The sequence below is a fragment of the Haliaeetus albicilla genome, chromosome 2, assembly GCF_947461875.1.
Source record: "Haliaeetus albicilla chromosome 2, bHalAlb1.1, whole genome shotgun sequence".
NCBI classification, from domain to species: domain Eukaryota; kingdom Metazoa; phylum Chordata; class Aves; order Accipitriformes; family Accipitridae; genus Haliaeetus; species Haliaeetus albicilla.
This window is the reverse complement of record NC_091484.1, coordinates 42,836,846-42,858,795: the sequence shown is the minus strand read 5'-3', so window position 1 is coordinate 42,858,795 and position 21,950 is coordinate 42,836,846. Positions and strand designations below refer to the sequence as shown.

The following is a 21,950-nucleotide window of genomic DNA, read 5'->3' as shown; positions in this document are numbered from 1 at the left end:
TTCAGGTCAGTGGTTTCCTTCAGGTCTGTGTAAAGAGTCTTTCTAAAAGTTGGGTTTTGTTGAATGCATTAATAATTTTGAATGAGAAAAGAGACCCATTTTTATCATAATTTACATAATTTAGGTTAATGCCCTTGTATACAAAGTTAGTATTTAGCATTGGTAAATCCTGACTCCTTGGTCAACTAAAATCAATAACCCTTAATATAATGAATAACCTATGCATTTGTCATTGGGTCTGCTAATCTGTCCTAAACAAAGCTTACTTAGGGAATTTGAGGCTGAAGAGCCCTTTCACCAGAGAAGTACCTCATTCACCTTGTCATTTTTAACCAAGTATTAATAAGTGCTGTGACAAAAATGCCCTGTGTTCAAGTAGTAACTGAATGACAAACAGTGAAGAATTATGAGAAAGTATTTTCTAGTGATTTAAATGTTAATTAGGCCTGTGTTTGTAGTGAGGCTATTTTTTCTGAAGGAAGATGCACATTCATTTTCTCAGGTAAGTCCTGGTCTACTTGCAGTCTGGTATTCAGGAAATTTGTCATGGTTTTGGCACTACCTGTACCATTGTAGCACAAGAGTACTTTAAATAGCTTTTCTTCTTTAATACACACATCCTATCCCTTTTGTGACAAAAGGAACAAATAACATTTAAAAACCCACAGGCCCTTTTTACTGCAGGTGCAAAGCAAGCTACACTGGAAAATACGTCTGTTGCTAGCATCTGTCACAGCAAGCCCCACTATCTGCCTAATGGAAATGTTAAATGGTTGAAATTAAACAGCTGTTGTCAGGAGAAGAAAAACATTGAGGGAATCTTCCCTTCTTACTCTGTTTCCATTAACTCTTCATAAGGACAAAGTATGTTAGCTTAAAAATGAAATATGTTTGAATATACATATTAGTTATCTGTATAAAACATACAGCATGTCTACTGTTATATATGGTCCCTTGCACATCCATTTTTGAAGATCAGTAAAATAATAATTCTTGCATGTAAGGCATGTTTGAGATGAAAAGGGAAGTGATGTAGGAGTTGGAGTTTCAAAAATCTTGCTGAATTTACCTGTATTCCCACCTTAAAATGAGTAGATTTTGTGCTGCATTATCTAATTGCAGAATGGAACCAAGATGCTGTATAATGAATGGGTTTACAAACAGTTCTGATTTTCTTCCTTCTCCTTCAATTTATTTTCCTTCAGTGCTGTTTTCTTCCCCTAATTGCGTTTGCTTACATCACTGTGTTTATTTATATCTTAATTTGTAATAGTATCATCATGGAATAAAAAAACCAACCCCCAAACCCTCAAAACGTAAGTGCTCTGGCCCCTTGCTTGTCAGAAGGGAACTCTCAGAATCCAGTCACTGTAGGTATTCTTCTTTTTTCTGCTTGAGAATTTCCCGTTGCAGGCAGATTTCTTCCTCCTTTTGTGAGAAGTGAGGAGCAGCGTATTCCCTAGAGGCTGACCTGCCTTCCTAACCTGATAGAAGCTCTGAGGCAAACCTGCTTGTCCATCAGCAGAGCGATCCTCATCAGTGCCTGCTGCAGCTATTTATGTGCTGTTAGTGTCCATGAAGGGAGAGCACAACTGACAGAGCTGATGAGAGGAAGCAGCCGAACAGGGCAATTTAGCTGATGTGCCTGACGGCAGCGTGAAATGTGTGACATGCTTGGCTGGTGAGAGCAGCATAGGCAGATCACTCAAAACTGACCGTTTGGGAGGCAAGCACGTGAATCAAAATCAATGTCCTTTTTCTCCTTGCTGAAATTTAAATTGACAGATTCTTAAAGTCTGACTTGACATTCTATTGTCTAGAATTTATTTTTGAGTTTTAGCTCTCAATAAAATGCTATTATGGTTTGCAGTCTGATGCCCTGTGTTCAGTTCAACACAGGTTTTTCTGTTCCGACTTAGACCCTGGGCGTTAACAGCGAGGTGACCTGCATTTCCTTAGTTACTGTGTTAGTGGAAGCATTCTAGCAGCACCGACACAGGTCTCTGCTCTAGGTACGTGGTCAAAGGGCAGTCAGTGTTTAGCTTTTCATGTTCATTAACCATGTCTCTTTTGTACACTAAAGTAAAACTTATGCTGCAGGGATTATAAAATGAAGGGTCATTTTCATCCATGTTTATGCCTGATTACAAAAATGCATATGAAAGAGAAAAAAAAACCAAAGCAGCTGCTTCTAGTGGGTATTATTTAACATACTTTCTTTTTGTAATAGGATGATGACAACACTGTACCTTCTGCTCCTGATCCTCCAAGTCTTCTCTTGCATGAACGTGGAACAGGTTTCTGCTTTGATTCCAGGTAAATGTTACTTTTTATTGGTCTTTAATGGCATGGATAGGTTTCTATATAACTGGATTTTTTTACTCGGGTGGGGGGTGGAGATGAAAAACTGTTAAGCGTTTTCAATGCACGTTTGGTTTACAATTAACGATCAGAGAATATGCTGTGAGACTGGGAAGACTATTTGTGCTATACCTTATTTTGGTGGAATTTGGACAATTTTTTTAGTAAATGAATGAATAACTTTTGGGTTTTTTTCCCTCTCTTTCCAACTTAATTGTGAACTTAAGTTTAGAGCTTTTATAAAGTGTTATGTTTGCTAAGAGCAAGCATTTATGAGCAGAGTGAGTGGTTTCCCATGAAACTGCTTGGCCATTAAGACATTCAATAGATTTGTATTCAGTGGTAGCTGGAATTATGTCAAAATTATGTTGCTTTTAAAATGCCAGGTTATTTTGGAACTCCTCTGTAAAACTACTTTAACTGTATTGAGCACTTTCAGTGAAGACATTTAAATTAACTGTAGGATACTTGCTTAGATACAATGTGTGCTCAAATTTAAGTTTGTAGTAAAGCTGTTCACATTGGTGGCAGCAGGATCCTACTCTTCGATTTTCTTTTGCAGTAACACATTAAATAACTGTTTCCTCTTTTTCTTTCTCTCCACCTCCTCATGAAGCTTTGATGTGCACAAGAAATGCCCTCTTTGCGATGTGATGTTTCCACCTAACTATGATCAGAGCAAGTTTGAGGAACACGTTGAGAGCCACTGGAAGGTGTGCCCCATGTGCAGTGAGCAGTTCCCACCTGACTATGATCAGCAAGGGTTTGAGAGGCACGTGCAGACGCACTTCGATCAGAACGTATTAAATTTTGATTAAATACTTTGTTTTGCAGTGTAGCTTAAAAAAACCCCAACTTTGAGTAGTTCACCTATGGAACAAAAACAGTGCAGCTTTTCTGTAACAGTGCAAACTTCTGATTAAAAGCTAATGTAATGGGAGCCTTGATAAATCGTGGCCGTAAGCTGCTATTGGGTTATCCCATCTCTCTACCTAACATTATACTAAAAAACGCCTCCCAAACCCCACCTTGTTGTGTATGTAGCTATTTATTCCCCTACTTAGTGGAATTTGTAAGGATACAGGAATGACTTAGCCTCAGAAAAAATGAGACCAGCTTCATGATGCTCTTCAGCTATGTGTAAAAAAAAAAAAAAAAAAAAAAAAAAGCCACCAAAACACCTGTGGTTTCTCTTGACCATGATAACTGAGGCATGATTAAAAAATGTAATAAACAGATGTTTCTCCTAGCAAATTGGTGTAGTTTTTCAAGTAACAGTTAAATCAGAAAATTACATTACTTGCCCTATGAAAATATAGTTTTCTAGTACATTTCTGCAATGTAGATGCATGTACTGTGAGATTACATGCTTGCAACAAAAGGAATGGCAAATATGTCAGTCTTACATAGAGAATGTTTGCGTTAAGGGATAATGTTAAATTAAGTATGTTATACCTTAAGGCAGTATTTTTGAGTTTAAAGAAACTGCTGTGCTTAAATGCCTAAAAATAATTGTTTTAAAAAAAAATCATTGCTCTTGCGTTGCAGTTGCATTCAGTAGAAAATATTGTTAAATTTTCACAACAGTGAATTGTGTTCCTTTTGGCTTAGGGCTTTTAAAACCATCTGCATTTTAACTCTATGTATTTCTTTCCAGTAAGTAAAAACATGTGTGTATATCTAAACATTTTATATTTACTTTAACTGATTAAGTAAATTTTGCTTTCCACTTGTTGTACAGTAGTCTTGTTACATTAAAAGCAAAATTACTCATGGAGTCAGTGGTCCTTTTTTTCCTGCTGCTCGTTTTGAAATAAAACAGAGTTTAGGCTTTACGTGCTTACAGTAAATGCTGTTTCAGCTTCCTATGACAAAGAAACTGTTGCTCACATCTATTTATGTTCTTTGTTTGAGAGAGAGAAACTCGGGGATTAAGGTTTTGAGTAGCTTCTGTTGTCTGGAGTTCTCTTGTGAACATGTGCAATATCCTGCTCAATGCAGGATTTATTAAAAACTGCATGACATAGATAAATCGCAGTGTCTTGGGTAGCAGCTACTGTATCAGTCCTTGTGTTCCATTTTTAGATTTTTTTTTTTTTTAAACTGTGAACTTCATGTCAAGAGATGGTCTGAGGTAAGGCATGGAAGTACTGAAAGAATATTTTGTAAATTTTTTTCTTACCATAACTCAACAGCATATGAAAATGGTTAGAACAGGCTCTAAACCCAAAGTATTATTAGTTATCATATTATTAAAGACTTGTGAAGTCTCACACAGGCAGGACAACCTCAAAACCTGAGTGTGCCAAAGCAGTGACTTCTCTTAGATGTGTGTGTATATATAGGCAATTACTGAAACAGTTTCCCTGTTAAATAGCCACTCTTGACACAGCTGCTTACAGTAAGTTTGCAGGTACATGACAGAAGCCAAATACCTCTACCACAACCTCACTGAATTACAGGTGTGATGATTTCTCCTTTCATGGTGATGGCCACTTCATTTCTGAAAACCTTCAGAAGAAAGGTAACCCATATCCTACCATTGAAAGGGGGCTTCTGTAGCATCAGTCCAAATTTTATCTGGTGATGTTCAAAGGGAACAGCCTGTGAAATCTGAAGTCCTTTTGACTGCTTAAATCAAAATACTCTTTTTTTTTTTTCTCCAGGCTGTAGCATTCTGTGTAATCTTATGCATTAGTGGTGTAGTGCTTAAGTTCCTTCAGGTGTTTATTGAATACAGAGTTTGACGATACCAAAGTAAAATACACAAATAAAAGACTGTATACAGCCCAAGAACTTAACTCCTTAGGGTAATAACGAGTAAAGAGCAGTTGTCTTGGGTCAGAGGCAGTTTATTTTAAATGTGATTTGATTTACATTTATAAGCAGCTTTCTTGACAGGAATTCTTTAAGTAAGTTGCCTTCAGTTCTAAAACAAACCTCTGTCACTTTCAAACTTAAAGTACTTTGTCCCCAACAAAACATATGAAAATATAATTTAAAGCACACTTTTCACAGACACAGTACAATACATTCACTATACACAGTATAACAAAATAGTCCCATCTTTACCTGTTTAATAATACTGTCACAATGAATAGGTAAATAGAAACTGGAATTTCATTTTTATAGTTCAAAGGAATTTACATGCAACAATGACGTTTTATGACTGTTTAGCTGTTGAACGAACTTACCCAGCCTGTAGTTTCTTGCACTAGGAGCAGAGCCGGAAGGTATTTGTTGGCCAGATCTGTTGCCAAAACTGCAGAAGGTGGGAAGCGGCCATCTAGGGCCCCTTGTGTACCAGTAACTCTCATGTCTGGATCATCCTCTAAACCTGGCTGACAGCACTGCACAAGGCAAGCACTGTCACCTCTCCAGGATCTGAAAAAAGTGGCATTTCCTTTGAAATGCTTATTCATTAGGATGATTCCTAAGTGTTTTAATGGGACTTTTCCTCTGCTGGAAAATAGGTAATTGTCATCCTTACAAAGTTTTCCTTTAAAGCTTTGGAAAAAAACAGAGGGAAAGCTCATTCCTCCTTTATTTGAGCTTTCTTTTGCACTTCCATAAAAGAACAGGAACCAAGCAAAGGCGGTTACTGTGTTTAACACAGCGTGTTCCTCCCTAACCCTCACCATGTGAGAAATGGTGCTGGGCTGGGGGGTGCCCACCTCCCCTCCTGGCCAGCTGAACTCCAAGAATAGCACTTGTGAGAGAAGAACGCTCAAGGCAGGATGGTAAGCAACAAATGTTCAGGTATGGTCCAGACACGAAGCGCTCTCATGTTGGCTTTTGTTTTAAGTCAGTCTCTGACCACCTGCTGCAAGAAGCACTTAATCTTCAATAAGGCTCATATGTCATATTTCAGCAAAATGAATTGTAAAGCTAAACAGACACTTCCCAATGGAATGCAGTGACCTACAATGAGAAGCAAAAAAATGCACAAAGAAAATCTCAAAATACAATGAATGTGAGGGAGAGGCATTAGAAACTCCCTTAGCACAAATAATGGACCTCCTTAAACCATGCGTAGAATTTTTTATTTTTATTTGCAACCACAGGCACATGCTCGTACAGTAGTTGCAAGAATTGGCAACACATAAAACATTAAATCTGTTGGCAATAGAGAACTACAAAGTGCTTTAAAACTTCATCTGAGATGAAGATAATTGTTTCTCACACACACATAAATTTGCACTTAAGTATTTCCAAGTGTCTTTCTAACAGATAGTTCAGGGGTAAATATTTAGTTGGACTGGGATATTGGTCCTCAAAACTTTGATGGGCATGAACATAGTATGATGTCTTGTACAAAAAAAAAAGTAGTAATTTCTAACACTAAAGTGATTGTTTACTAGTTTGAATGGCAAGATTTTCAGCATTCAAGAGGGAGAAAAAAAAGATTTGCAAGATAATATAAAATACAGCAAGCACACCTTTTTATGTATGTTATTTAAGTATGAAAATATTTTTAGCATATTATGTTAAACATTCTCTTATTTATATTTCCATTACCTAAAAGACTTGCTACTCCACTGATAACTCCATTATGTAAGGCATGTTAACTATAGTTTGACAAGGGTGGTATCGTTTTGGTTTTGCACACACATTGACAGATGCATTGAAAGTCTTCATCACATTACAATCTTGAAAGGATGTCAGTGCCAAGCTCTCCTCCTCTCACTCCTATTCAACACTTCAGTACAACTAAATACGCAACGCCCCCCTCATTTTTTTTTTGTTGTTGTTTTGGAGAAAAATGTTCTGAAGAACCTATAGCTTTTATAGCACCTTATCTCAAAGTAATGAAAATGGGTATGATGATTACATGTGCAAATGTACAAAATCATTAACTCTACAAAGATACATCATTCCAAAATTACAGAAAATTTTAAAGCATGCATTTTATTTTTTTAAAGGGTTGCTGAGTGCTTCCCCTGAAAAAGGTGGCTGTTCTCAAAATCAGCAACTGCTGGTGAGGATTTCTTGGCACATTTGTGACCAGCATGTTATTGCTGCATCTTCCTGATAATCTCAGCAGACACGGGGGGATGGAAATTGATTGTGTGGTGCCGCAGGCCCTGAGCTGTCTTGTAACTCTTTCCACAGCGACATTTGAATGGTTTGCGTACGCGGATTTGTGTTCTGTGGCCGTTCTTGGCATGGTACTTTATACCGTTCACATTCTGTGAGTGAGAAAGTAAAATGTTAGTGGTCAAGTGGTCTGATAATGGCTTAGCTTTCAGTTAAAAAACAAAAATTGATTAATGTTGTGGGCAAAAATCACACAAATTGCTAGGAACTCCCACTAGGTGTTATGCATGTGTTGTGTTTTCAAGATATGAGGTGGGACAAGAAGGAGAATAATCTGTGCCGTTCTAACACATGGAACTTATCTACCTGGGTAATTCTGATTTTTATCTCCTAATGTATGGCACTTTCCAAAAAATGCTATTTAATGGGCTCACACATGGATGTTCTTTGCTTCCTGACATTTTTTCATAGAGCATTGACAAATTTTATTCAGAGGTTCATTTACAAGCAAACAAAGAATTGGCATGGGGACTTGGGTCACGCTTCTTCAAAAAGCTGAATCTTCCCCCATGGTGTGTTTGTTCTGTTTTGTGTCATTGTTTCTAGATATGTCTTTAGGCACCAGCAAATTCTGATAGTTTGCACATTGTCTCCAAAGAATTAACTGCAGGGAACACTTAACTCAAAGAGTTACACAGGGGCACTAGAAAATAATCCAGAGAAGCTGTCTTCAAAATAGCTATTGTTTGGGAATATTCTACAGCTAAAACTAGATAACTGATCTCCACTAGTTTGGACAGAAAGAGCAAAAGACGGCACCACAACACACCCTTACACTGCCAAGGTCAGGGAGCAGGCAACACTTTTTCTAGATTAATCAAGAACCTTAACATAAATCAAAATCATACCCCTGTCCTCCTTTTCACATATGTCTGGCAAAAATGGAAGAAGCTGTTGTGGTCTCAACAGCTGTTGTGAAACTGCTTTATGTAGGGTTTGTCTTACTGGAGTCTGTCTTATCTGCTTCCACTAAAAGAGCTTGGATTTTTGGAAAAATAAGGACAGGCAAACTGTCTTTCATTAGAGCTTCTCCTAGGAAGAAACCAAAGAAGACGCCAAGACAATTTGTGACAAAAAGATACAGCTCCAAGGCTCTAGTGTGTCCTCTCTAAAGCTTCCAGATACGTATGTCAGACTTAAGTCCTAGAATCAATTAACAGCCTGGATATTAATTAACCCACTAAATTAAGCTTCAGGGATTTTGTCTTTGCTGGACCACTGCCTCGTGTTACATGTAATAAAAAGTCCCCATGGCTCTTCAGGCAACCAGTTTTATCAATGTGCGGCTTACAGTAAGTGAAAGCTCCAGCTTGGAACTCACAGCAATTTGTTTTTAAACAAAAAGGAAAAAGCCTTCAGTAAACAGAACAGAGCTACAACTCCTAAAACTTCAGAAGACTCTATATACATCAGAAAGCAAACCCCAGAAAGGCAGAAGGTTAACACCTTCAATACCACACCCCTCCTGCCAACGCTTCCTGTTCTCCTCTCCTACCTCCTAATCCAACTTACTCCGAGTCAGAATCTCAAGTGTTATGTCCCACTCCTGAGACAGACAGTCCCTGCGCGTGCTGCCCTCCACTGCCCTGCTCTAACCACAGCTCACAACAGCAAAGGAGAAGTATAAGGAACTTAGAAGGAAAGTAGGGAGGAGTGTAATTGCAAGAGAAGCCGCCCAGTCTCCCAGATAGCTATGTGTTCTCACCTTACAACATAAAACGCTGGTCCTTATTATTACACGTTAACTGTGCCATGGCAGCAATATATTTTTAATCTTTAAGCAAAAACAGTTCTCCGTTTTCAATCATAAAGTTGAGCGCAGTACTGTTCTCATCAGAGCTCGTAAAGCCCAGTGTAATCTGTACCACTGAAGTGGCATTTTAGGGCAGCCTGGGTGTCTGGAGAGGTTGATTTGTGGAAATCCTTTAGAAGGAAAACCAGCCTAAAATATCCACCCTGGAAAAAGGCTATGGGACAAGACTCCAAGCAACTGCTCTGCCCAGAAATTCATGCTTCTCTAGAGCATCCAGGCACTGAATCCTCACTTGAAGCTGCAAATCCAGCCCCCAAATTGTCCATTACATCCTTAAAAATACTGCATGACAACTGCACAGCTGTCATCTGAGATGTGGGAGACGAGAATCTTTAAGTCTTCAATACAAACCAGACAGAAGGATATGAGCCGTTAGTGCAGGTTACTTCTGGGTGAAGAGCATTCTGAGGAGGTAGAAGGCCGTACCACCGACGCAGTCGAGAGCACACCAAACCTACAACTCGTCCTCAAGAGCAGTCAAGTGAATTCCCTGCAAGTTATCCGAGATCCCGAGGCAGATTTTGGATGGTTTTGCACATAGTTACAACCTTCAGCACCTGCAGGACTGTTGAGGTGAGGGGGCCGGGGATGTCACTGGATTGCATGAGGACTGTCATAAGGCCTCTGTCAACATCTAAGTACCATTAAGAACCTGCACCTCCAAAGAAGAGAAAATCTGGGGGTGATCTGCTAAACTTTTGCTACTGTGGTGAAATTTTATAAACAGTTATCCCCAAACCCTATATATAGTTTGGAAACTACAGAAACCTGTTTAGACTTTTAATTTTTGTAAGAAATCACTTCAACATACTTGTAAATGAGTATCAAATGCTACAGATGCCATAAATCTGCAATCACAAATATACCCCCTATTCCATGCCAGTGGTACTCTCCTGATCCAGATTTTTTAATGATCCACTTAGCCTCTAGTATAGAGTACACCACACGCTTTGATGAAGAGGGAAAAGTACTTTCAGGCAGAAAAAATTAAGGAAATGCTAAACCAGAAGCCTATGTGGAATGAATTGGGCCATGGAAGGTTTGAAAAATAGTAAACCATGCAGAGTATGAGGAGCTAGTATGACATGAAATTTGACCTGTACTCCTAAAAGAAAACTGTTGTTAGAATTACAGTCCACTCTTCAGCACTTTTTCCACTGCTGTAATGTAAACACTTTGTTGTACGTCTGGGTTGAGTTTGTTGAGGTATGGCAAAACCCACTGCCAAACTCGTAGATCATTTTTATTGCTCCAGTTACTTAGATTGCTCATTATTTACTCTCACAAATGACTGAGGAAGAAGATGGCAGTATAGAAGGGCACTCTAAAAACTAAAACAGGAGGAAACAATTATTAACCCGGGACCAAATCAGGAGGAGATACGGAAGTTTAGACTGGCACTACCTGGTTTGCATGGACACAGGGGCACTTGCTGCGCAGGGCCCCGTGCACGGCAGTACTCATGAGGCCACTACACTGCAGAAGGTGTGAGAGCTTGCCACTCACTTCATGTAGGAACACAGACATCAAGGATGGTTTGGGAGGATTTCTTGTTTCAGGACTTGGACACCATACATGTTTTTATATCTCTTGGCTGTTCCCCCCAAAGTTTTCTTTGTGGGTCCAGTTCCTCTTTGCTCGACTTGCAAGCTCTGGCTTGCTCCTTTCTTTTAATTAAATTCCCTTCTTTCCCTCTCTCACTTCAATATTCTCCCTCCCTAAGCTCTGCTGAGTGTCACTACTCTTACATCAGCCTTCCTGGGGGGTTTGCCCACACAACAAGCCTAGGACCTTCGTCCCATTACCTGCCAGAAAGACAAGCCCAATGTCTCGGCATTCTTGGAAGGTACCACTTCTCCGCTTGCCCAAGGCCAAAAGCAGTTATGCATATAAGCTACATTTTATATGTACGGGAATCTATTATTCTTGTGTTATTGTATTTGCACAAACCAGAAAAATTATGACAAATACTCCTGTATTTTCTCTATAATAGTACATATGCATTATGCGGGGGGGGTTTTTTTGTATCTATTATCTATGAAACTTCATTTGCCCTTTGGAAGTTGCGCAAGTAAGTTTATGTACAGCATATACGCCTTTTGAATGTCTTTCTCCAGAGCTAAAGATCAAATAACTGACACACATAGATGGTATTGAATAAAATACCAAAATTGCCAGCTTCATAAATCCACACTTTAGCTCCTACAGGTGGCATTTTGCAAAGCACATTAATAACTCAATACCCACAGACTTCTGGACAGGTCATCTAAATGTGGATGTAAAGCCAAAATTTGGTGAGGGTGAACTCCAAAGAAATAAGACTAAGATCTTTGGGTTCCTTTAAATCACACAGATGATCTTTTCAAAAATCAAATACAAATCATATGAGCAAAAAAAAAAAAAAATCCATAAATGGAAAACTATAAAATACTTATAAATTTGTTCTCTAGGTCAGTAACCATAATTAGAGAAGAAGCAAGCAAGCTTGAGAAATTAGTTCAGAGGCTTCTGTTTTAAGCATCTAGAAGTCAGTATGCTCCAGATTAATGTAGCTGTTTCCAACTATCCCACAAACAAATTTACAAATAATTAAAAAAGCACTTCCTCCCCCGCCCCCGAACCTTCAGCTTCTCATTAAAATCTGTGCCATACTATATAGGGGGCTTAGTACCTATAAATATTTTAAGCAAGCAATCTTATTTCTTAAAAAAAAAAAGTTCCCAAAGAACAACTAAATGTTTATGACTCACTTCTGCACTGCTTATGGGAGACTGCCAAGAGATAGCAGCTGGGCAGGAGGCCAGTAGGGTTTTCTGATACTCATCTGGGCTTGTGTATAAACACGTTCTCACTAGTTTCCGTTGTCCACCCCAGCCCATTCCTTGGGAGTATTTGTTGTACTCATTCTTGTCTTATTTACCTTTCCCTAATGACTTTTCAGTGCAGAGGCCATCTTTTATCCTTGTACATTGTTTGCAAAAAGGAGCCCCATCCCTACTGCGTCCTTTAAGCAGTACTGTAATACAAATAACACATCTAAAAATAATGTTTCTGCTTCTCAAATGTACGTCACCTAAGGCCAGACAAAAGAAAACTGTATATCCTCCTTTCCTCCTCACTCCCTAAAGGAATGCATCCTTTCTCAGCCGTAAAGTGAGCCTGGCAATTACTGTATGTGCATGTCCGTGTTCCTGTTTGGAGCTCTATAATTGTTTTACAGCCCTGCCTGTGATTATCCAGTACCCACCAGAAAATCCCAGTGCTTTGATCACAGGACTCCCTACCCAGACTCCACAAATAATTCATCAGAGGAGGGGGTTAAGCAGAAGGAAGATGAAGAGGAAACAAGAAACACAGCTGACACAAAGCTAAAAGGAAGGAAACAAAAGATAAAAATGTAAAGAGAAAAAAAATCAGGCTGAAAAGAAAAAAGGGAGGAAACAGAGCCCACAGAAAAGAGAAATGAGGTGAGGCAGAGTTTAAGGACATGTGTTTTCCTATCAGGACTAAACAGAGGTGAGTCTCTTAGGAAAACATGGTACTTTTTATTTGCTGCTGCTCTCTGTCTGTCAGCCTCTCTAAAGGTCGTTAATTTGTTCCCTGTCTGACTGTTCTAACGTTAATGGTGTACAAGATACCCCTTAGACAGTCCTCATGCATTTGAGATGAAGGTAGTGAGATAGCAGAAGCAGGCAGAAACAGCTTGCTTATTTGGGCAATAAAAAGACAGAGGGCTGGCAGTCAAACAGAGAACAGACAGGATATAGCAAATTACAGGGTTCTCCTTCTAGCCTTTGCCATTAAGCGAATGTTTTCTGCAATGCATAGATGCCCTGTGGGCACAGTGACTTCTAACAATCACCATGGCTTGTTTGCTTCCTGAGCTAGGGATTTAGCTTTTATACTATACCCTTCATCTAGCACAGCTTCTACCACACGCAAGAAAAGTCTTAATCTTGAATAACGTGGGTATATCTGCAACGTAATACTTGCAAATAGTCTTGAAAACATCTTTCCCTGTGCCCTGCCCCTGGAGATGGTGTTCAGTTTTTCCTCAACTGAAGAGAATAACCATTACATAATTAAGGCTAATCTCTGCAAAAAAAAGACTTGTATGTCACTAAGGAATGAGCACACTGCTTTCTTGCTCATGTTTTAAGTAAGCATTGTCAGTATTAATTATCTGTATATGAATCTGAGTCTTGTGATTTGCTGCCATGGGAGCTGCCGCAGTCCAGAACAGCTGCAGCATCACTGAAACACGTTTTCATCCACTATGTGGCTTCAGGCACAGTTTATTCATTCTTGTCACAACTGTTTTATCTCAAATGTTATTGGTCTTCCTATATTTTTCTTTCATATTTCTGTTCTAAGTCCCTACTTTTCAGTTATTTAAAGGAGAAGACATAAAATAAAACTAGTATAAAACCAATGCAACCACCACTGCTTTTTCTAGGGTATAGGTCAGTGGTTGAATTTTCCAGTACTTCATGCAAAGACTTTAGGAAATGATTTAGAGGAACTGTGCCAACATGCTATTTCTGTTCCCAAATGTCAATGACTATAGAATACCATACTGAAGTCCAAGCTGTTCAATGCAATTTCATCTGCCTCTGCACCAGTTCACGTGAAGCAATACTCCTGTCCTCGCAACATCACGGTATGTTCTATACCAGCCATCTCAAGGTTCAAATTAAAGATGTTTCACTCCCATGTCTCGTGATCGAGGGTAATTAAAAAGGGGGTGGTGGTGGGGAATTGTTTCTCAGCATGTCACGCAGAGGGATGCAAGCCCTGCACATGGGGCCAGACACACTGACGGCTGTGCAGACAGGTCACGGGGACCTGGACCCAGGACAGAATGATGCCAGAACTTCTCCAAGGCTCTGCCTTCCCGAGGTGACCTCTGACTCGCAAAACATTAACCACCACCTTCCTTCCGCACATCACCTTTACCAAGAAAAGTACCCTGGGCATAGTCTCACTAAAAGGAGAGGCAGTATCTCTAGCAGTTAAGCAGAAGGAATTCACTGTCTCTGGAAGGAATTAGTGTCTCTGAAAGGGACCCAAGAGATTATTTTGCTGGTAGTACCTCCTGCATTCTGCAGTTAGTTTGTCTAAATAATAGAAAGCTAATTAAAATGTGTAAAGCAAAAGAGTCACTATACGTAATCTCTCTTGACAGAGAGGGATGCAAAAGGCTACATCCTTTGTAAAACTGGTAACTTGGCTGTGCTTGAGAGGTAACCTGTCAATAAAATATGTACTCTGCTAAAATACCACAAAAATAAATGTGAAAAGTCTATTAAACAAGAAAGGTAACAATTGATTTTAGAGGCTTCCCCCCCCCCCCCCGCCGTGGGAAATAAGGTAGGTCTGCACTACTGCTTACCTTATATCTTTTTTTACATCCAGGAACAGGACAGGCAAAAGGTTTCTCATCCCCTCCATTCATGCACATTGAACTAAGGATAGCTTCAGAGCTGATAGCACTTTCTGTAGTCCAGGACTCATCACTGTCTGATTCTTCATAGTCTACTTCCTCCTCATCATATTCACTACCTAGAAAAGCAGGGTTGTGAGATAAAACAAGAATAAATAAGAGCACAGCAAGATAACACATTCTGCATTTATTACATCAGTTACAATGACTTGTAATATCCCCACTTTTGTCTTTGCTGGAAGACAGTTATTTTTAATTTTCTAAACCTATCTTTCTTATAGTTATTTATTCCTTCATAAAGACACCAGTGGTTCTTTTTCTAATAACTAGGACAGGCATTATTAAAATATCTCCATAAACTGTTAACTGTGTGACATAGAAAGTTCGAAGGACTGATTTTAAAATACAATTTCATTACTCCTCAAACACCAGAATCCTTCCGTCTTTCCCAGTGCCCAAACAGAAAATGTGGTGTCCCCCCCTCCCCACAATTAAAGCTACTTTTAAGGCTTTTCTTTATGCAATACAATACTGAAGAGCGTAATTCTACAGATCATAAACAGTGTAAAATAATATGTTGACAAGTCCTAATGCATTTACTAGCCCTTTGGAATTAATAGGAATTATAGCAGAACATTAATAAGAATTATATTGTAGCAATTATAGTTGTGAAATTCATTCCCTCAGGTGTGGGGATAAATTGCATTGTGTGGCTGCCCTGAACAGACCGCATTATGTTCCAGATATGCTACGACAGCCATTTGAGCAGCTGGTGCTGAGTTTATTTATTATTTTTAATTGCAATAACTATTAATGAAATCCTCTGAAGAAGTTAAATGTGAAACAAGAGAAATTAGGAAAGCAGAATTCTAACTATAAAAATACAGTTAAAAAAAAAAAGAGCAGGGGAGGGAAGAGCCCCAGCTGATTAAAAAGAAAATATATGCACAGAGGGAGAGAGAGGGAAAGCTGAGGGAAACTTCTGTGGTGTCAGCAGGAGGTGGTGCTGTGTTTCCCCTCCCCTTTCGTCTTTTCCATTCCCAGCTCTGCTAAATTTTATCCTTTCTGCTGAAAGACAATTTGGCTCCGAGTGCTGGAATAACTCCTGTTATTAAAGACAGTTATGTGACACTTGCATGGCTCTATTTGGTTCCCTCATATGCCCTTTAAGTGCCCGCCTCTAAGCAGCTCTACACGCGGAGAAGAAAATGCAGACAGATGCCTCATGGCACTTTAAAAAAGAAACGTCCTGACTTCACAGAGAAAACCCATGCTGCAATGTACAATGAGGTCTTTGGGGTTTTTTTGCTTACACACCTATCATCTCAGATTTTTCCCTTCGGATTCCCCCTCCCCCAGTACTCTCACTTAGACTCGGTACCTCTCCATCACTGAGTAAAAACGCATGTTAACTGGTAGCTGCAAGTACTCGGGGCTCCTGAGCTTTAATCAGATACTGTAAGTTCGCTTACAGATGTCAGGCTATCCACGTTTCTTTCCTGTGGTTTTCATCCATACAGGGTGGTGCGCAGATGAGGAAAGATGGATGGTTTCCCACCGTCAACAACTGTCGACATGAGCGCACGCACACACGCTCTGCAGCACATCTGGAAAACTCTGCCCTGCTGACTGAGACTCCTTATCCCACACCAAATGAGCGAAAGCCAAAGAAAGCATTATTGACCTCTTAAAATATTTCTGAACTCTAGGAACAGTTAACCTAAAATGAAGTTAAGAGTTGTTATAGTTTAATTAACTAATAAAAAAATGGAGGCAAAACCACAACTCTGCTTCTACGATTTCCTGCCCTTGATTGTATCTTGATGGAAAAAATTCCTCAAGCTGTTCCTTTCAAACTTTTTAGCTCAGTGGGGTTTTTTTTTAAGCAAATGCAACAGAAAACCCTATTGTAAATACACATATGCACTCTAGGATGAGAAAATACACAATTCTAAACACTAATACCAACAATTTCTGCCATTATAGTCAACCCCCTTGTAAGCCTCCTTAAGAGGGGGTGATTTCCTCCCAAAGAAAACATCATTTGAGACTGTAAGACATCTACTAATGATATCACTACTTTTAGTGGTAACAGGGAGCATGCTTTTATAAAACAACAATTGGTGCTCTATAAAACTTAATATGCAATATGGTATATAAGGGAAAAGATACACAGAAAAGTGGCGAGAAGCAGCAATCATTGAAATTATGTATTTCCATAGGTTTTCCTGTATTTTCAGGGCATCCTTTTAAATTTTCTAATAACTTTGTACAGTGAGATCCAATTCTGTAACAACTTTTGCTCATGCTTTCAGGTAGACACATTGAAGCAGAGAGACGGAAGAAACCAAACCACGTGCGTAAGCATCTGTGAGATCAGACCATCGTTATGGTTTTCTTTTAATTAGCTTACCTGCACAAAAATGCAAGATTTTGTCGCGTGTAGTCAAGAGTCATTTAAAGTATAAGCAATATAAGCAGTATAATGTATATAATATATAATATTATATAATATATATAATATATTGCAGTAGAAGCAATGCTCTGTTGTCTTAAGTTTTTAAATCCAGACTTGTCACTATGGATTTTACAAATATGATGAGCTTTTTCAAGTATGAATAACCATATAAATACATATTCTTGCAAAAAACAGTCAGACTAATGGTGCCAAGTACCTGAAAGGCATATTACTTTGTATAAAGCTGGAACTGCAGTCTATCACTGCTTTTATCTAACAGTATCCTACTGAATTCAACTGCTTGTACTGTTTTAAAAAAAAAAAAAAAAATTAAAAATCCCAAAATGTATTTAAAAGGGTCTTGGTATAAACAAAATGCAAAAAACTTACTGTCTTGAAAAAAATTCATTAGCAATAAAAATTTATCCTTTAAATAATTATGTTGTTTCAGTTGCCATAGAAAAACAACACTGATTTAGCCAGGCTTTTAACTGATTCTGCCTCAGAATTTCATTTCCTCAGTTGTCAGTGTCGAAGAGCAGCAACCCATGCGGTGCCTCACTGATTGCATGCAACACATTGGGGAGGGGGGGGAACAAAAAGCACAACACACAGGTTGGCGCTGCCATAATAAACAGCCCCCAGATGAGGTATTTTAATTAAGTACTGTAAGGCCGAGGACGGTGGCTTTGCAAAGCTGTTCCCACGCCAAGCAGGAGTCCCTGGCCCTCAGCTACCCGTCAGGTGTAGAAACTGCAACCTGAGCTGCCGGCGGCCGCTGACTCCTTCGGGCAGCTTGCCAGGGTACCAGCAGTGCGCTGAAGGGGAAGTGCACAGCAGTGCACTTTGATCAAGATATAGCTTGCTTGCTTGCTTTTTTTAAACTTGGTTGGCATTTCACAATAATAATTGTAAATATTTACTTTTTAAAAGGAAAAAAAAAAAATTAAGCACCTTTGCATCTAACCTATGGCCTGTTCCAGGGCGTAACAACCGCATGACTTGGACAAGTAGTTGCAATAACTCTTAAGAGAGCTCTGAGAGAGCTGGCTCACTGATCTCCACTTGGAGATTGCCATGCACGTGGAAAATGGGATGCTCTGCTGGGGCACGCTGCCCTTCCAGGGGACTGAGCAGAGACATTCCTGTAGCACATGCGCGTACGGCCTAACCGTTTTTTCATCATGGTTGGGAGGCAGACTGATCATTCCCCCCCATCAGTACTCAAAGGAAAAATACCAGAATTATGCTTCAGAAGTCTGAATAGTAAAAAAATCCCCCCAAACTCAACAACACACATTTCTCGAAGATGAAGAGTCTAAATATCTGGCGGGGAAAGGCTAATAGAGAAGCACGTGCTTTCAGCAAGGCAGTGTACAAATACACAATATTATTACCGTAACTAAATACTAGTTTTACAATAGCAAGAAAACTGCCTTCTTGCTGTAGCTTGCAGTGCTCTCCTCTGGCACTGCTCTTTCCAAGGCTCCTTGCTAGCTCGTTGCTTTTTAACATATCCAGTTTCATCATCTGGCTTTCATTCAGAGACCCTGCACAGTTCTACCTCAGCCTAACCTAAACCCACTGCTTTATTATCCAAATGACTCAGTAACATCTTCATAATATTGCCCCCACCCTCACATGCAATATTCCTTCAGCCCTGGCGCACAAAGCCATTTCCCCCTTCCTCACTCCAGTAGCCTTGCCAAAAGGCTCACTTCATCTGTGCTGCCCCCAGCAGATTAAAAAAGTGAAACAAAACAAGACAAAAGCAAGGAAAGAATGCTAGTTTGGGGGTTTTTTTCTGGAATTTTCCATGCTGAGACAATGCTACTGCTCCTCAAAGAGGAGGTGGACTCCACTGGTGGAGATGGACTTGAGGTGCGCATGGACTTGAGGTGGACACCACTAGGCACACCTCACATAGTATGCCATATCAGACCCAGGTATTATATAAAATTACTAGTTATGAAAAGCCAGAAAACATACAGGATCACAAAGTCTTCTGGCAAGTTATTTTTCTTTTAATTTTTATGCTGCATTTAAACGCAACCCATCACAAACGAGAAGGCTGGCTGCATCACAGCAGTTTATTTGCCAAAAGTAAACACATGCACAAAAAGGGATTACGATTATTGCCTGCATGGTAAGAAGTCTTTGTAGTGTGATGAAAAGCAAAGTTGCACCATAAAGACTTGCTCTATCTCTTCTTTCAGTCAGTTTTGCTATTGAAATCAGCAAGAGAATCACTTAATCCTACAGCAAAGATCTCACCTCTTGAATGCTCATCTACTACTTTTTCCAGTAGATGAAGTCAGTAATTTAAATAGCTCAGAAACATTTTGCAGATAGTTAATAATTTGACATTCTGGAATAGACAACATCCCAGCTACACTGGTGAAAATCTGGAGCCTTATCTTTTATGTTTCTGGGGTTTACTCGGTATTCACATCACTGTAGCCAAGATAAATTCTGCCTTTTGCGTGAGTGAATTCATTCCACCATGAGGTTTACAAAGGATTTTGCCCCTCAACTTTCAATGAATCTTGGTTCTAAGCAGGTGCACATCATTTGTAAGTTATGTCACTTTTAAAATCTAAAGACTTCTATAGTGCCTTGAAATATAAAAAAAGACAAAGCTGATTAAAACCAGCACAAGCTTGACCTCGGATCAAGAACATTACAAGTTCTTCCTTTCTCCTCCCATGAAGAAAAACAAACCCAAAACATCCTTGCCAATTATTTTTGTGACCAGAAAGCACACATTTAAGTATACAATGAATAACTATGAGCAAATAGCTTACTGCAGTGGGAACCAACATTGCTAGTGTCACTGAAAGTTCATGGTAATTCCAATGATCTCTCATAAAAATTCAGCTTCACACTTTGTCCCGTGCGGGACTTGCAGTTTGTATTTCATAGAAACAGTTTTATGAGAGCACTTCTTATGTTAAGAAGTTGCATTCCCACATACTCTGACAGTTTCCTTGATAAAAAAAAAAAAGAATTACTAATATTATGTGAGTTTTGGTCTAACACTAAAGCACATTTATGAATTTGTCAAACTTCTTCCCTCTGTGCCCATGGATGCAGAGTCTCCTCCACGCTCACCAGCAGGGAGAATGTTCCCACAGCTGATACTCGTTGCTGATCTAAAGACATATCAAGTCATTCAAAATGAAATATTCTTCCTTTATATAAAGCACAGGAAATAAATCCTAGGAGCAATGAAATACAAAACAGTTAAAGAACATGCGTCACGGCTGCTATGCAAGTCTTTAGTCTAGAAGCTGTAGCACTCTCTTGGCTGCAAGCTGGTATGGGTGGCACAATGCATTGGCTCTGCAAACTCAGGCAACAAATTTCAGACACTGGATCATCCAAACAGACTAAGCTAGGGTTTTTCCTTTGCTTGCTTGCTTGTTTTGGGGGCAGGAGGAAAAGGGGACTCAGAGGACAGAAAGTGTTTTTCAGCTTTTGTGAAAGGTCCATTCAGATTAGTCTCTTGTATTTTCAAAAATACTATTATCATTCACATCCACGAAGATGATGTAAACACATATGTAATACAGCTGAAGAAATCCCAGGGTAGTTTAAACAGAGCACTGTGTAGCGCTACAGACACTGATACTTTAGATTGCAAGTGCAATTCCAGTGTTTGGATTAAGCACCTATATAAAGCGAGCACCAGCTTCACCATGGTGAAGGCTGGAGCCTTTCTTCAGCCAACGGGCGCAAGCACCGCAGTTGAAAGTTTTCTCTCTTATCCCAGTAAATATCTCTGAACCTCGTTCTTGGGAGAGGAGAGGCAAATTTGTTCTCAAAGCCAACTGCATGCTTGGCAGCTCTGCTGTCACTCAAGGGAGCTGCTTGAGATGGTTATGGTTTGTCAAATGGGCACTTGCCAAGGCTGGCAGAGACCTCCATCCCTCTGCACGATCACAAAAGAGCCATCAAAATAGCAATTACAACTTATTATTGACTTGGCCGTGTGCCGACCGGGGGGGCGGGGGGGCAGGGCATGTCCTGCTGGCCGCTGCCAGCCCCCCCCAGCGGGTCCCACGGGCTGTGTGGTCTGCGGCGGTCGCTGCCGGGCTGCTCTCACACACGCTTACGCCAGGAGCACGTCCCTCGTCTTGCACTTCAGCTGTCGCCACTGCCAGCATCCTACTCCTCCCCATGACACTAGTCAGAGCAGGATTTGGCCAGAAAAATGTCTTCTGGAGAGACCACCCTTCCTTCCAGTCCTCTCCTAGCTCAGATCAAGTATCAAGCGCTAAATAACGAGCTGTTTAGGAAGTATTACTACTCAGAAGAACTAATTATCTATTGTCTCTGGCTGAAGCAAGGCTCAGCGAATAAGCACCAAGAGAATTTAAAAAATGCACCTCATGTAAGGATGTGAATATGGATTCAAATACAAAAAACAATATGGTTTTTAACATTATTGTTATGCACAAGGTACTTAAAAGCACTAGAGAAAATAAGTTAGACAAAAAAAAATACTTTTTCTTGTTTGTTGGCATCATTTGAAAAGTAGCTTTCAGCCAATAGGGTCTGCTATACCAAAGGAGGGAACATTTAAGCAAGCAAGGATATAGGTAGATGTTTCTGGACACCCTCTACCCTCTCTCACAGTCACCACAGAAATGGCAACTGTAACTTGCATAGTCACAGAGTCTGAAAAGATACTTTCCACAGCCATTTTGGAGGGTGGTACCTCAAACAGGACAAACTCACAAGCAGTTACGCAGTCAACCCACGCATAACCTGAGTAT

General features: G+C 39.7%; 2 protein-coding genes across 5 annotated transcripts in view; one reads left to right on the top strand and one right to left on the bottom strand.

The window, feature by feature from the left end:
- The window catches only part of TAX1BP1 (Tax1 binding protein 1), a 64,616-nt gene extending 60,478 nt beyond the window's left edge, over positions 1-4,138 (top strand). For all 4 annotated transcript variants that reach the window (XM_069772622.1, XM_069772631.1, XM_069772601.1 and 1 more), the window contains 2 exons: positions 2,231-2,316; positions 2,978-4,138. In XM_069772622.1, coding sequence (XP_069628723.1) covers positions 2,231-2,316; positions 2,978-3,179 — 288 coding nt within the window. In that variant the 3' untranslated portion in view covers positions 3,180-4,138. The remainder of the gene's footprint in view (positions 1-2,230; positions 2,317-2,977) is intronic.
- A 1,054-nt stretch (positions 4,139-5,192) lies between these two features.
- JAZF1 (JAZF zinc finger 1) overlaps positions 5,193-21,950 on the bottom strand; it is a 201,384-nt gene continuing 184,626 nt past the window's right edge. Inside the window, exons 4-5 of the mRNA XM_069772643.1 lie at positions 14,664-14,833; positions 5,193-7,550 (exon numbers count right to left, since the gene is read on the bottom strand). Coding sequence (XP_069628744.1) covers positions 7,374-7,550; positions 14,664-14,833 — 347 coding nt within the window. The 3' untranslated portion in view covers positions 5,193-7,373. The remainder of the gene's footprint in view (positions 7,551-14,663; positions 14,834-21,950) is intronic.